At 39.3% G+C, this 15,542-nt stretch overlaps 1 protein-coding gene across 2 annotated transcripts in view; it reads left to right on the top strand.

Annotated features, from left to right (window-relative positions):
• Positions 1-15,542, top strand: part of LOC141778834 (chloride channel protein 1-like) — a 36,412-nt gene that overhangs the window by 3,987 nt on the left and 16,883 nt on the right. The window contains exons 2-6 of one of the 2 annotated variants that reach the window (XM_074653312.1): positions 10,653-10,872; positions 13,960-14,091; positions 14,228-14,356; positions 14,533-14,666; positions 15,063-15,140. In XM_074653312.1, coding sequence (XP_074509413.1) covers positions 10,653-10,872; positions 13,960-14,091; positions 14,228-14,356; positions 14,533-14,666; positions 15,063-15,140 — 693 coding nt within the window. Of the gene's footprint in view, positions 1-9,622; positions 10,873-13,959; positions 14,092-14,227; positions 14,357-14,532; positions 14,667-15,062; positions 15,141-15,542 lie in introns of those variants that run through there. The other variant, XM_074653311.1, reaches the window with a different exon arrangement.

Here is a 15,542-nt window from a genome sequence, read left to right as displayed (position 1 = left end):
GTCTCAATCTGTGAGAATGTCAACAGCAGTGAAATAGATCTTATAAGTCTCAAATGTTACAGGCTACTAAAAGGGATAATGTTCACCTTCCAGCCAAATGTCCTGCAGACTGGAATGACTGGGATGTAGACGATTAAGCCATTAAATATCATATGATATCGCAGTCACTCGATGTGTCTTTTCAACTAGAGGTGGCTCTAATGTAATAATTAAACTATTAGCGTAATTAACTATTATCAGCAGTCACAAGATGAAACGCCATGTTGAAGTTTGCGAAATGGTGTCAATAAGGTGTGACTGTTTTTGTGTAAAGTCTAAAGCCCTGCATCCGTCTGTACAACAGGCCTCATGGGAGAGATGGGTACAGATAGACAAACAGCATGAGAAGTGCGGAGAAGTGTGTCAGTGAACATTGGGTCACACTGCTGCTAAATTTATCCACGAGTAAGGTTTCACCTCAGGGGTGGGGGCTGGATGGATGGGGACAAGGGGTGGTGAGAGGGAAAGTTTCAGGGGGAAGAGGGAGGGAGAAAAGGTGAAAGGCTAAACACAAGAGTTCAGTCGTAGGTGAGACGGAAAAGAAAGTACAAGGAAATCAGTTTGTGGCATTGGAGGACTGACAAATCTGATTTCTAATTTGTAGCTTACAGAGTTGTGCTATTGGGAAAACAAACAAAACACCATACTGAATATAAACCATGTTTAATTTCCCAAAAGCATATCAAGGCTACGGTGATATTTATTTACAGAAACTTAAATTAAATTGAACAGGACATTAAGTCTTTAATTCAGCTAATGCATTTATTAGATTTGATTTTTTTTTTAAAGTGTATGTTGCATTGAAATTAAATTTAAATTGTCATTGCAAGAAAGTAATCACCATGATCATGACACTTTAAAAAATGTGATAATATTAGAGTTAAATAACAATAATGCAAGAATTAAAAGCTGATAATATCAGAGCTGCCCTGGTGGTCTGGGGGTTTAAGTTGCTGACCGTGTAATTCACCATTTTCACCACAGACATTTTGTCATGTCATAGCAGAAAAAGCACAGGTCTAATTATTTACATTAATGATGGCTGGATTCCATTTAGCTGTGCAGGTTTCAGGGTCCTGGTTTTGTGTATGTTGCCTCACAGGCTTTGCTTACTGGAACAGAGCGGCCCTTAATGTTATAGGTAGGCTATAAGAGGGAGAACCGTTTTACAACTGGATTAAATGGAAACCCCCGGGGTTCGAATCCAACCCGCGGACCTTTGCTGCACGTCATCCCCTCTCTCTACCCCCTTCCATGACTATCACTATCACTGTCAAATAAAGGCAAAAAAGCCACAACAAAAAATCGTTTAAAAAATAAAAAACTGGATTAAATTCAGTCAGGTTTGGAAAGTTCCACTTTCTTCCTGCACATAAACTGAAAGCTGCTTCCATCCATCCATTTTCTACCTGCTCAGGTTATTAATAGGTTGTTGGAGTGCAACATGCATCAGGTAAAAGACAGGAAAAGTACCCTGCACAGAACGTAGTGCTGGGCGATATGGAGAAAATCAATATCACATTATTTTTTACCAAATACCTCAATATCCATATTGCGACGATGTTGTAGGGTTGACGATTGGTGCTTTTGCAAAATATATACTGGAAAAACAAAGTTTGGAAACTTGTGTTTGGTGGATTATTTCTCTGTTGTTACAATGCTAATTGGCATGTATTTTACATCGTTGGAAAGCCTGTTTATTTACCTTCGCAATGATGTCCAACTTGTAAGGATCATGTATTTGTGGGATGAGCAGCACAGCTGATTATGTGGGTAGCGCCCAAGAAAAATTTGCCAAAATGCTCTGCCAATGGTAAAAAGTGTGTTCTCATAAGGCTACCAGGAAGCCTGCAATGACTGCCCTTCACCGTCAGGCCCGTTTGCGCTGGTCTCGACAACACAGACAATGGAACCTGAACATGTGGGGGAATGTCATGTTCAGTGATGAGTCCAGGTTCTGTCTGCCAAAGTTGGATGGCAGGGTCAAAGTATGGAGACGACGTGGAGAACGCTATGCTGATTGTTGCACCGAGGGAGTAACAGCTTTTGGTGGGGGCAGTGTCACGGTGTGGGGCGGCATCTCCCTCACTGGCAAAACAAGGCTTGTCATCACTGAAGGCCATCTCAATGCAGTGAGATATCGGGATGAGATTCTGCAGCCAGTGGCGATCCCATATCTCCACAATCTGGGACCTAACTTCATCCTCCAAGAAACAATGCTCACCCCCACAGAGCCAGGGTTATCACAGACTACCTCCACAATGTGGGAGTAGAGAGAATGGAACGACCTGCCAAGAGTCCAGACCTCAACCCAATTCAACATGTGGGATCAACTTGTACGTGTTAGAGTGACCAACACAACCACGCTGGCTGACCTGCAATGAATCCTGGTTGAGGAATGGAACGCCATCCCACAGCAACGTGTGACCAGTTTGGTGACCAGCATGAGGAGGAGGTACCAGGCTGTTGTGGCTGAGTATGGATCTTCTAACCGCTACTGAGGCTCCTGACATATTGTATTAAATGAATAAAGTGTATAATTGCCAATATGTCTTGTTTGTTCCTTGTTACTGATAGAGAGTTCAATCATCCAATCCACCAAACAACTCAAAACAAGAGTCAACACCAACAGGAGAATACACTGTTTACCATTGACGGAGCATTTTGGCAAATTTTTCTTGGGCGCTACCCACATAATCAGCTGTGCTGCTCATCCCACAAATGCATGATCCTTACAAGTTGGACATCATTGTGAAGGTAAATAAACAGGCTTTCCAACGATGTAAAGTACAATGACCATTAGCATTGTAACAACGGAGAAATAATCCACCAAACACAAGTTTCCGAACTTTGTTTTTCCAGTTTATATACAATGAGACTTTTGATAAATAATCATCAGTAATGTGGATATAATGTCTAAGTGGGTGAAGACAAATAATAGAACAGTTTGAACAGTCTGGTAAATTCAGAAAATTACATCACTTTACTGTATTGTACTGCCATATTACGATATCCAAAATCGAAGACAATATCTAGTCTCATATCGATATATTGCCCAGCCCTAACAATCTATTGTAGGCAAAATGAAACATGTTAACACTCAATTTCCCTCCATAGTGTTGAAATTAGTATTATTTTCAAGCTGACAGCAGCTCTCCACATTCAGAGCCAATGGCAGTTGCAGGTGATAAAGTATCCAATCCAACTCAAAGTTAAATAAAACACTGCAGTCTACTAAACTCTCTGAACTCTGCTGTTTTTCGCCAGATAAATGCAAACACAACCTGGTGAGACAGAAAAACCGGCAGCACTCTGGTCCCCAAAGACCCAGAAACCATGTGAGAACTACTGGGTCACAACAGAGCAGTCAGTGACCCATTTTAGGTCCCACAGTTGGAGAACGACTAGACTAAATAAAGGTAAAGAATAGAGCCCGATTGATGTAAGAGCCAGCTGATACCGGCTTATCCAAAATAATTCAGTAATGGTCTCTTCATTAGCATAGAAATGCTTTATAGGCGGCATTTTTTTAATGTATTTTGGACCTTATTTTTCATAGTCAAAGACTTTAATGTTTGTCTTTTTATTCATAGTTTTGAAGTAAGTTTAATGTTTAAAATTTACTGTCATCTTTCAACTGTAAAGTATCTTGCCTCAGTACATATTTTTGTCACAAGTTGAACTCTTTAATAACTAAAATTGAGCAATCACTGCCAACAACATGTTTGTCAGGCTTTAGTAAAGCCTGTCATCTATATTGAAGGCACTTAAAGTACAGTGAAGTATTATCCACCCTATCCCACACAATGTTAATAATGTTAAGGTCTCCACTCAGTCAGCAGGTATTATTTTCATACCTTAAGCTTGTGTCCGGCCTGCCTGGTATCATTTATGACCCGGCTGCAGGAATCTGCTGGATCGGCCGCCTGACTGAGAATCTAACCCTCGGAATTAAGAGCTGCTGACAATTTATTGTCAAGCCTCAAGTGTCTGTGTTAACCTCTACTGCTTCCTCCACTCTGTGTGTGTGTGTGTGTGTGTGTTGCACCGGCCATACCTGTCAGTCACTGGGCTCCATACTGTATGGAGCCAGGTAGCAGGTACGGTGTGTGTCCGTCAAATTGGCAAAGACAGGAAAAGGAAAGGACAGATGTAAGACAAAGATATCCAGAGAGGGAATTACAGTATATTAAAGACACACAAGAAAGTGAGCAGCAACCTGCAGGAGGAACGGCCGATAAGATGAGGGAGCGGATCAACACTTTTGAGACAGTTCTGAATATCGATCAATTTCTGGTAAGATGTATTATCTTGTATATTGATGTGTTTTCTAGCTAAAGTTTGTGCAAAGATGGATGCATTTATGACTTAAATTAGAGGTAGAAGTTAGGGATGCACTGATCTGACTTTTTCATTCCTAATAGCGATACCTGCAGAGCTTTGGGTATCGTCCGATACCGAGTACCGATCCGATACCAGTGTTTAATTAATAAGCTGTATGCCTCACTGTGTGGATGTGACTGGGGTCATTCTTTTATGTGTAAGGCAACATCAGGCTTGACTTAAACATCGCTCTCCTTACTTTGTAAAACAAAATATAACATATAAATATATAGATATTAATTTACTGAATTGTTATTAGAATAATAAATTGTACACCAGCAACTTGGTAAAAAACATTTAATATTAACAGGAATTACAATTGAAGTGTAATCCTTTTTAATGCAGCAACAAATTGGTCAAAACTTAAACCGTAATTTAAATTCCACTATATAACGTATATATTATATAAACATAGGATTGAATTGAATAGATCGGCCCCATTGTCACCGATACATGATCCAGCATTTTGAGCATTATTCAGCATTTTCGATATTGATATCGTTGCATCCTGAGTATAAGAAAGCCACTTTTGTACTGTCTCCTATATTCACTTTAAATTTAAATTTCACGTCATGACTCGTGACATAACTTATTACATGTAAACCAGTTTTATAGAGGATAAAAGGGCCTCTACAGTTCCTGGATTACTCGGTGTAAAGTTGAACTGTGGGCTCATGCACAACACATTTTACAGTTTATTTTTCTCTTTTGGCCTCGCCGACACGCCGTAATTAGAACATGACAGCTTGAACAGTGTTTGGACGAGCCATGGAGATGTTATTGTACTGGTTAATTAGTGTATGCATATGGAGACATGCGTGTGTGTGTTTGGGTGGGAAGGATCGTGTGTGTGCGTGTGCGTGTGTGTGTGTGTTTGGGTGGGAAGGATCGTGTGTGTGTGTGTGTGTGTGTGTTTCAGGGGGGTTAATCTCCCGATCTGTCTGTCAGTAAGCGGGTCAGATTTTATCATTAACCTTGTGCTATGGGACAGGGCTATATTGTTGTAAGGCCTCACACACACATACACATACATACACACACACACACAACGATTAATTTAACACATTCATAAACACACACAAACACAAACTTAGCATGCTTACGAACCCGCACAAACACACACGGATATTTATGAATATGCAGCGCTGACTCTCTCTCATGAGGGACGCAGGAATGTGCTGTTATTTTTTTAATTAACTCTCAATGTCGCCCTGCCCTTCAACCTCGGCGTCTATTAGCAGCTCTCACTAAGACTGAAGCTCTCCTTCTCTCTCTGCAAGCTTCTCTCCGTTATTATTTACACATGAGTTTCTCGTGTTTTTACAGTAGTATCATCCTTTTGAAGCCGGCTCGTGAAGGGCAGATCCATGAATGAATTCAAAGCTCTTGACAGCAGCACAAGCGTAATTTAACTCAGGCTTTGTGTTCCTAATGAAGCCATGGGAGGAATGGTTCACATTTCTCTATTTTCTTCATTCTGAGAGACTTGCAATGAGAACAACATTAGAGCTTGAGCTCTTATAGTAGAGCACAAGAAACTAATAATGAGGGGTGAGAGTGTCAGAGCTGTACAGTAACGCCTGACTACTTTCATGTGTCCGTAGAGACAGAAAAGTGCAGGAAAATGACAAGAGCAATGGGGGGAGGGCGAGGTAATCTTGCTGAGAGTAAGTAGTGTCGACTAGAGGGGTAGGGAGAGGGCGATACTGTATGTCCTCTGTTGTCTTGGCTTGGAGTGGGAAGGTCATTCCACAGTTGGAGAGTCAGACAGCGGCAGCAACGATGTTGAAAAGCATGTGAACGTGGTGGGAAATGATGTCATTGGATGCACAAAGTTACACAGTGACACAAAGATAAACACAAGGTCGAGAGATGGAGACAGCAAAGTCATCTGACATGAATAAATCACAGCTTTCAATGTCTCTCTCACGCTGTCAGTCGTTTGTCTCTTTTTGTCTCCCTCTTTAAGATTTATTTCCTTTTTGACAATTCAATGACATTCGTTGGTAATACATCAGAGCTGCAGCTTAGTTAGATTGTTGTGAGAAATTTTAAAAAGTCCATCACAGTTTCCCGGACGCCAAACGGTTCAAACCCACCCCCTCAAAAAAAAAATATTTTTTTTAATTACGATGATGAAATGCAGTGAATCCTCAAATTTGAGAAACTGGAGTTATTGAATCTTTTACATGTTCGGTGGATAAAATACTTAAATGATTAATTGATTATTAGAATAGTTGGTGATTTATTTTCAGAAAATCTTCATAGTACTGTAATACATTTAATATATATTTATGTATTTATAAATAATTATAAATAATAATTTTATATATATATATTGTTTTATTATTATTATTATTATTATTATTATTATTATTATTAATAAAATAGTATTTTTTGAGTATTTTTTGTGGTTAATAATTTTTATTTTACTCACAGTTGTATGTCCAAAATTCTAGTGATGATAAAATAAATTAATATGTACCTACATAAAATATTACAAACAAAAATAAACAGACAAACAAACACACTAAAAAAACGTGGTCCTAGTGTTAAAAGAAAAATGTTTTAAATTCAGATTATTGATTGAATAAATGAGTAAAATCTCATAAACATTTTAGAAACAAAACAGTGCAGAGTTAGAAAGCTTACTAGACCTCTGTAGCCCGCTCCTCATCTCTGCTTCAGGCTACATTAGCCGCTGCTATAGCACACCTGAATCTCCAACCAAACTGTTGGCAGATAGAGTTGCATTGTGGGAAACATAGGCGCTAGGTTTTGATAAGGAAGAAGAATATGTGGATTAAAAATGAACTCTCCATCGTGAGTCCAACAATGTTATATGAGTACAAAGCTAAATTGGTTCAGTGCTCTTTTAACGGAGTCCATTCACAAATGCCATCTAAAATAGTAATCATGACCTTTGTTTAACAACCTAAGTTAGCCAGTCAATGTTTATTGATGTCCAAAGAAATATCCATCAACATATAATGCAGCTTTACACGATCAAATAAAGACACTAGGTTCAAACTAAATGCTATAAACAATGCTATTCTCTTGCCATATATATATATATATAAGTGCTGATGATTTGATGTTCATGTTGTAAAACAAAATTTACATCCAAATTAATGGAAAAGCAACTCCAGGATCATGATGGTAAAATAAAAGAGATGCCTGATAATGCAGAAATGCACAAACAAGTCATCTACAAAACAAAAAACACAGGAGATGCTGTTGTTTAGCAGTTTAATAGAGAATATAGTTTGTTGAAATAACGATTTAGCTGTTCTTTGACTGTAATCTTGTGGTTGTCCGTTTGGCAGGATGTGATATGAGAAAATGTTTAAGTAACAAATGTGAGCAGTGCACAGGTTCCTCTTGTTACCGTCCTTGGCTTTGATGGCGCCTGTTTGATGATGTTGATGGATTAGTGCTCCTGTGTTAATGTGTAGAGCGGTGGTGGTGGTGGTTGTCTTCAGTGTAGGACAGGAGACAGAACAGGAACAGAGCTGCTACCACATCATGCTAAAGACAACTGATGAGGAACAGGTAAAGACCTGACGACCAAAGGCTTCATCTGCTCAGATGGTGGAGGGGGATTTTTAGTTTTTATTCTCTGCTGTTAGTGAGTTAATGACACAATCAGTGTTCTTCTGTCTTCTTTAATCAAAAGTTACTTTAGTGGATCTGATTACATATTTTCATTGACTTCTCTTTTACACTTATAGCTTTAATTTGTTGTTTGTGACTCACACATTAGGTGGGGATCGATATCTATTATAAGAATATGAATGATTATAGTGTACAGAGTAAACAGAGTATTACGTGTACTGTTATATTTCTATAAAATTTACTTAAATAGGATTCTACCTAAATATTGTGTAGACCAACAAAACTTCATTTCATTCCTGGATAAATATTTTTTAATTAATTCCAACTCCAAAGCAGTTGAGGACTTTATTATAATTTGTGTCACATATGATTTAATTTGCTTAAAACGCAACGAGACATTCCACAAATCAATGTATTCAATTGTTGTGGTCTTTGAATTTTTGAAAAACACAAATCTTTTAACTTCTGAGTCATAGCTCAAATTTAAATTATGTGTTTGGGGGTCGGCTGTTTTGCAGCAGGTGAGAGGTTAATGTGAGATTACATTTAAATGGATCCAGTATTATATAAAGAAATCATAATGAGAGATTGAAATTCTGATATGTTATCCATAGTAATAGTACATATTACACACGAGAACCAGACTTTTGTCGCTCACACTTTTTGCAAATAATTAATATAATTTGTGAGGAATAACCAAAGTGTCGTGTTTAAACATTTGGCGACTCAGGTTATGACGGTGAGTTTTCTATTAAAACAAATATCCTTAACTGACTTTTAATGTTTTCCTGATAAACTTTCCCACATCATTGTCTTGCCATTAGTTGCAAACTCCATCATTTTGGCAGCAAACCAAGTTTAAAACAAACAAATGATTAATGAAAGTAATATTCAACCAGGTCTTTGCATAATGCCAAACAATTAAAATTGAATATAGTGGTTTGTGTTTATTTGTAGATCTCATCACTGGTCTCCTGTTAGCTCGGGCCGTGAGCCGGAGCATTATTGTTCTGAATAACAGTTTGTGGTTTGTGGTGTTTAGTGAGGTTTAAAATAACTTGCTTGACGATTTAGGGATGTCAGATGTTTTCAAGAGCCTTTAACAGTGTAACAGCTGGCCACCTGCTATGTGGAGTATTAATTATAAACTTCTATATCAGTCACTCATGTGGTTGTAGTGACTCATGTATTATAGAGGACTGGTTGTGTAAATCCGTTTTTGTGCAGAAAATCTCAACAAAATACCAGCGGTGGAATGAAACCAAGTACTTTTGCTCACATACTTCAGTACAATTTTGAGGTACTTGTACTTTACTTGAGTATTTCCATTTTCTACTTTATACTTTATACTTCTACTCCACATCTCAGAGGGAAATATTGTACTTTTTACTCCACTTTATTTATTTGACACTTTAGCTACTAGTTGGTTGTTACATAAAAAACATGATATGCTTTTGTGATATGATGCAGTATAGTGATACTAATCTACCCAGTAGTAAATAAATTGACTCCAAATTAAAGAACGACAACATTAAAATGTATATGTTAGTGATAAAAACAGAATAATATAATTCTATGAGCATATAACACTTTGAAAGGTGCATACTTTTAATTTTGATACTTTCAGTACATTTTGCTGATAATACCTCTGTACTTTTATCTAAGTAACAATCTGAATTCAGGACTTTTACTTGTAATGGAGTATTTTTAGACTGTGGTATTTGTACATTTACTTAAGTATAAGATCTGAGTACTTCTGCAAAAGACAGATTGCACTAACTCTTCCTCGTCATACTGTAATTATGTGAATATTTTAAAATGAGGTGAGACAACCTTTATTTTATTATTGTTGGATGTAGTTATGGGCACTTGGCTGAGCTTTCGTTCTGGTAATCTGGTCCTGTGCCTCATGGTTGGATGTGTCAGCTCTCCTTTCCTGTGTGAACATGAGACAGTAATGCGTGGCAGCCAGCCCTCCTTATGATTTAGCTCCTTGCTCTGCTGTGAGGTGGGATGCATGTGATCTGTAGGTTTCAGTTGCAGGACGCAGCTACACCTGGATCTGCAGTATTTTACAGCTTCTGTGGTTTTAACGAGTGCAGTGCAAACTGATCGCACTGGATTATAACGTGTTATGTATCCCACCAAGTGTGTGCGTGTGTGTCATTGTGTGTGTGTGGTTGTAGGTGTAAAGCGCACACATAGTCGGAAGGGGAAGATGTGGAATGCCCTCCTCTCTTCCAGGATCTCCTCTGGCTCCTCTCCAGCCCCTGCCTCCTCTCAGGGAGGGGTTTTTCCGATCTCTATGCCCGTTTTGTCTATTTCTGTCTGCCAGGGTATTCAGGTTGGTGTGTATCCCTTACACACACGTCGCACATTCCCCATCTCTTTCTCGTTATCTCAAGACTCCTCGCACTGGATCTAGTTTTATCCTTCTTCCAAGTCTCAGTTGTCAGGGGGTATTTCTCCTTCTCTTCTTCACTCTTCTTTTCCCTTCTCCACCTCCTCTCTTATATCTTGCATCTTGTTTTCCTTCTCTGCAGTCCCGAGACAGCCAAGAAATACGTGACTTTATTTGTGTCATAGTGATTGTCAGTGTTTCCCCTCGGTTTCAGCTGTACGGTGAGTACAGGGAGCAGCTGGGAAGCTTTGCCAGACGGGAGGCTGCCCGTTTGCTGACAGAGAGACAATGCAAGAGACGGGCAGGGGAAAACACCGCTGGCCGCAGGGGGCACGGCCGGCGGCATCAGCACCATCAGCACCCTGCGTCCCTGGAGTCGTATCACAGCCACGCCTCTTCCACCCAGAAGCCTCGCCCCTACTCCAAATGCCAAGGTGACCCAGCAGGAACGATTACTGTTCAAACACACACATTCAAACACTTTACAAATAGTTTTCTATAAAGATGCAAACTGTGGTGATAGCTTCCATGGTCGTGCTTTATGACACCTCATGTAGAAAACTGAGGTGGAAACCAACAAAATACCTTCACTGAATACAATTTTGAGGTACCGGCACTTCAGTTCTTATTTTTTTGTGAAACTTCTATCAAAGCACCGTCTAGAGAGAGAGCAGCATTTATCTGATGGCTTCAGTTACTGGTTACTTTGCACATTATGATTTTACATGCAACACGATGATGAGCTCATAAAATATGATGCACTGCTTTAGTTTAATTAGGCTGCCACACAGAACATTAGGCCGTTGGACTTAGACTTTAGACATATTGAGGTCATGAGTCCGTTAGTGGCTCTGAACCTTTTTCGTGTCAAGGACCCTTTAATTGATACACATTAGGTCACAGACCCCCATTGATAAGATTTCGCTTCAGGGACCTCCATCTGAAAAGATTTTGGTTGTTAGATATGATTAAGACCACAATTCAACAGTTGTAAACTACAGTTAACTGTGGAGAAAATGAAACATATGATCAGAATAGTCACTCTTATGACTCCTAATCACATTGGGCTCATTTCTATAATGAATTAAATAGTGAAAATAAACTATTCCCCATTTTTTTGGGGACCCCCTGGAACTCCCTCAAGGACCCCTGGTTGAGAACCACTGCCTAAATATACCCCACCCATACCTAAAAAAATTAAAATGTGTTGTTTGGATTTTTCATATTGTATTCATCATTTAAATGTTCAATTACATTTTCTGTAAATTTTATTCCCCAACGCGAAGCTCTAAATGCTGTTTCAAAGCCTTCTCCACCCTGCTGGAATAAAAATTATTTTGTAAAAATATGTATTTTTGTCAGTTTAGAAGTAATCAAATTTGAATGTGTTGAGTTTAAAACATACTGAAGTCTGTATATAAAATTCCCATCATGTATTTTAATTGTAGAGTAGAAAGAACAACAGTTGACATGACCTCAGTCAGATTCGGGATATAACATGTAACAAGTACATTTACTCAAGTACTCTAAATTTAAGGTACTTTACTTGAGTATTTGTATTTCATGTTAGTTTATACTCCACTACATTTTAGAGGGAAATAATGTACTTTTCACTCCACTCTATTTATTTGACGGCTAAAGTAACCTCTCAGATTAAGATTTTACATAAAACATATTATACGTTTATAGAATATGATGCATTGTTATAGATTTAACCACCCACCAACAGGTACATTAATGCTTGACCAATAAGAATCAAATTATATTTTAATAATATAACTCACATTGGGCCATTTTCTGCATTGTGTACTTTTACTTTCAATACTTATTTTTCCTGATAATACTCACTTACTTTTTGCTGCATTGTCAATGCAGAACTTTTACTTTTAATAGAGTATTTTCACAGTGTTGTATTGCTGCGTCTACTGCTCTGAATACATCCTTCACCACTGACCTCAGTGTCCTCAGTGGTAATTACAACCCTGCCTTGACAACGACAACAACAACAATAAAACATTGTTTAGTTCCTCATCTATATTAATGCACCAGTAAGTTAACACTCTGGAAATGGGCTGGCCTTTAGCATGAGTACTTGCTGTTGTTAATTACTAAAAGATGAACCTAATATTGTGTAAAGTCTAATGCAAGCCTAACATTATATGTTGTCTCATTTATGTTGACACTGTCAGATAGAAGTTGATTCAACTCTGGTGTTCATGCTATTTTGTTACCCACGCCATGAACTCATTGAGTTACTGGTACCTTGTTTGAAGATGGATTGAATTACATTATACAGGTATACCTAAAGGGGCACTCCACTGATTTGTCACAGGGAGTACTAAAAAGCCTGTGGAGGCGTTCGATAATGTCTGTTGTCGCTCTGGTTGAACTTTGTCAAGTGTGAGAAAATTACTCAACTGATACCACTTAAGTAATTTGCTCTCTGCAGAGGCACATATTCAGTATCAAAATATTGACCTTCTAGACAACAAGGCCTGTATTATTAACTGGGGGAAGTTTGAAAGTCAAAGACAGGGAAGTCTAACAAAAGACGTGATTTTAGTGGATGGGAGAGTAGGATCCAGAATTATTGAGGTTGACCCATACGAGGGGGCTTTTACCTCCGTAAATGATTTAAACCCATATATCTCTCCACTACCAGTGTACTAGCCAGTGATTTCTGTTTTAAAGAGGACCTATTATGCTTTTGTGCTTTTTTCCCTTCCCCTTAGTGTGTTATATAGTTCTTTGTGCATGTAAAAGGTCTGCAAAGTTACAAAGTCAAAGCCGAGGTTACTCTCCCCCACAGAAACACTGCTCCTGAAAGGCCTGAAACACCTCTCTTGAAGTCCCACCTTTTCTTTCGTATCATGATGATGTCACCAAGTAACCCATTTGCATAATACCTGCCTAGCAGCTAGTTTGGTATGCCCTCAAACAAAGCTAGTAAGAGCGGAGCTGGAGAGTAGTCCTAGGAGTTTGGTTCGGTTGACGAATCACAACAGAGTGGGCCAGCTGACCAATCAGAGCAGACTGGGGGGCTCAAAAAGAGCGTTTCAGACAGAGGATGAAAAGAGGTGCTGCGGCACAGATGGTATGAGAAAAGTTTTTTTTACGTACTGAGCTCCACCCTCTCGTGTCACTTCTGGTTGCCAAAAAACAACATGCCAAATACTAAGATGGCAGCGGCCAAAATGCAGAACTTGAGGCTTCAAGACAGCAGTCCACAAACCAAAAGGTGACGTCACGGTGATTACGTTCACTTCTTCTATACAGTCTATGGTTTTACTTTGAAGAAAACTTTTCCCAAAGAATGCACACATATCCATTTGTAAATGTCAAAAAAGCACAAACCATTCAGATCACTCTGTACTGACATTACATGCTCTGTTCTGATGAACTCATCACTGTAGCCAAATTCACACTGAATGACTCCCAGTGTTACATAACTAACTGTCAGTAATTAAATCAAGTGATAAATGGGTTCGAGGTGAATCATTAATTTGATCTCTCTGTCCCAGATTGTTTCGCTCGTGTGCGGCGGTACATAGTGACCAAGATGGGGGAAGACTGGATATTCCTGGTTCTTCTGGGGCTGACTATGGCTCTGGTCAGCTGGAGCATGGACTACGCCAGCGCCAAGAGCCTGCAAGGTACCACAGGGCCAAGGCCATAGAGATAATAACTGTCAAATCTGCAGTTTATTAACACAAGATTTTGTCTGTAATTATTCCATTTATACTCCTGTCTGTAATGCACTTTTCTCTTTGTGTCTCTGTTGTTTTTCAGCCTATAAGTGGATGCATGGGGAGCTTAAGGGCAATGTGCCACTCCAGTACCTCGCCTGGGTTTCCTATCCCATGATCCTTGTCATGTTCGCCTCGCTCTTTTGTCACCTGGTTTCCCCGCAGGCCATCGGTAAGCTCTCCATCACCTGTCAGCTTCTCTTATCCTCTCCCAGCACCTGTTTTTTCCTCTATGCACCTGCTTTTGTCTTTTCCTGTTGTAGGATAGTGGCATTATGACCACTTTTTCTTTATTTACTGCACCCATCACCCTTTACTCTCTCATCTTCCTCTCTTTGCTTTTTTCAGGTTCTGGTATCCCTGAGCTGAAAACCATCCTGAGAGGTGTAGTCCTGAAGGAGTATCTGACCCTCAAAGCCTTCGTAGCTAAAGTCGTCGGGCTGACTGCAGGCCTGGGCAGTGGGATGCCAGTGGGCAAAGAGGTAAACAAACCCCCCTTTTCATCTCTTTACTATCTGATTTTCTCTGTATCTATCACCATCCATTGATCCAGCATCACTACCATCATATTTTGTTTTCTTTCTCCTTCGTTCTATCTGCTCTTCATCCAAGCTCGGAGGATAATAAATCATCCTGTCATGTTTTTTCCTCTCGCCCTCCTCTCACAGGATTGAAGCAAATTATTCCTCAGCAAAGGAGCACATTCATTTTCCTCATTACAGTAGCAGGGCGACTGTCACATCCAGCAATTATACAGTGATTTATCTGTTCTGATACAACATGTCCCAGTGTACACTCCCTGTTTTACAGACAATAGCCAGTGTCTGTGTATGTAACATTACGTGTCGCTCATCTGTGTCATCACGTGTCACCTCCAGGGTCCTTTCGTCCACATCGCCAGTATCTGTGCCGCAGTGCTGAGTCGATTCATGTCCATCTTCTCTGGAGTCTATGAGGTAAGCCGAGGCCCTGACCAAAACGGACTACATGACCCACAAGCCTCATGTCCTTACTGACCACAGTTAATGCACTTAATGAAGATGTGACATATAGTTATCCAATGTTAACTTGCTTCGTTGTTGTTGTTGTTGTTGTTGGTGTAATAACAGGGTTCCCACGGCCCTCAAAAATCCGCCCTTGGGACCTTATTTCGGAAAAAATATGTACGGTAGTCAACGGAGAGAGATAAATAATTTTTTTGATCCTGTTTGAATTGCGCCATGAATCACACATATGATGTTGGTCAATTTAAAACATAATTTTGCAAGTCAAGAAAGTCGCTGTTTGTTGTAGGTTTGTTGTAGTATCATCAGTTTTGTGTGAAACAAAATATTTTGCACAATATACGTCACCAACAC

Source organism: Sebastes fasciatus, chromosome 12 (genome assembly GCF_043250625.1).
Source record: "Sebastes fasciatus isolate fSebFas1 chromosome 12, fSebFas1.pri, whole genome shotgun sequence".
NCBI lineage: Eukaryota > Metazoa > Chordata > Actinopteri > Perciformes > Sebastidae > Sebastes > Sebastes fasciatus.
The sequence above is the reverse complement of the archived record's forward strand: the minus strand, read 5'-3'. Positions and strand labels throughout refer to the sequence as shown.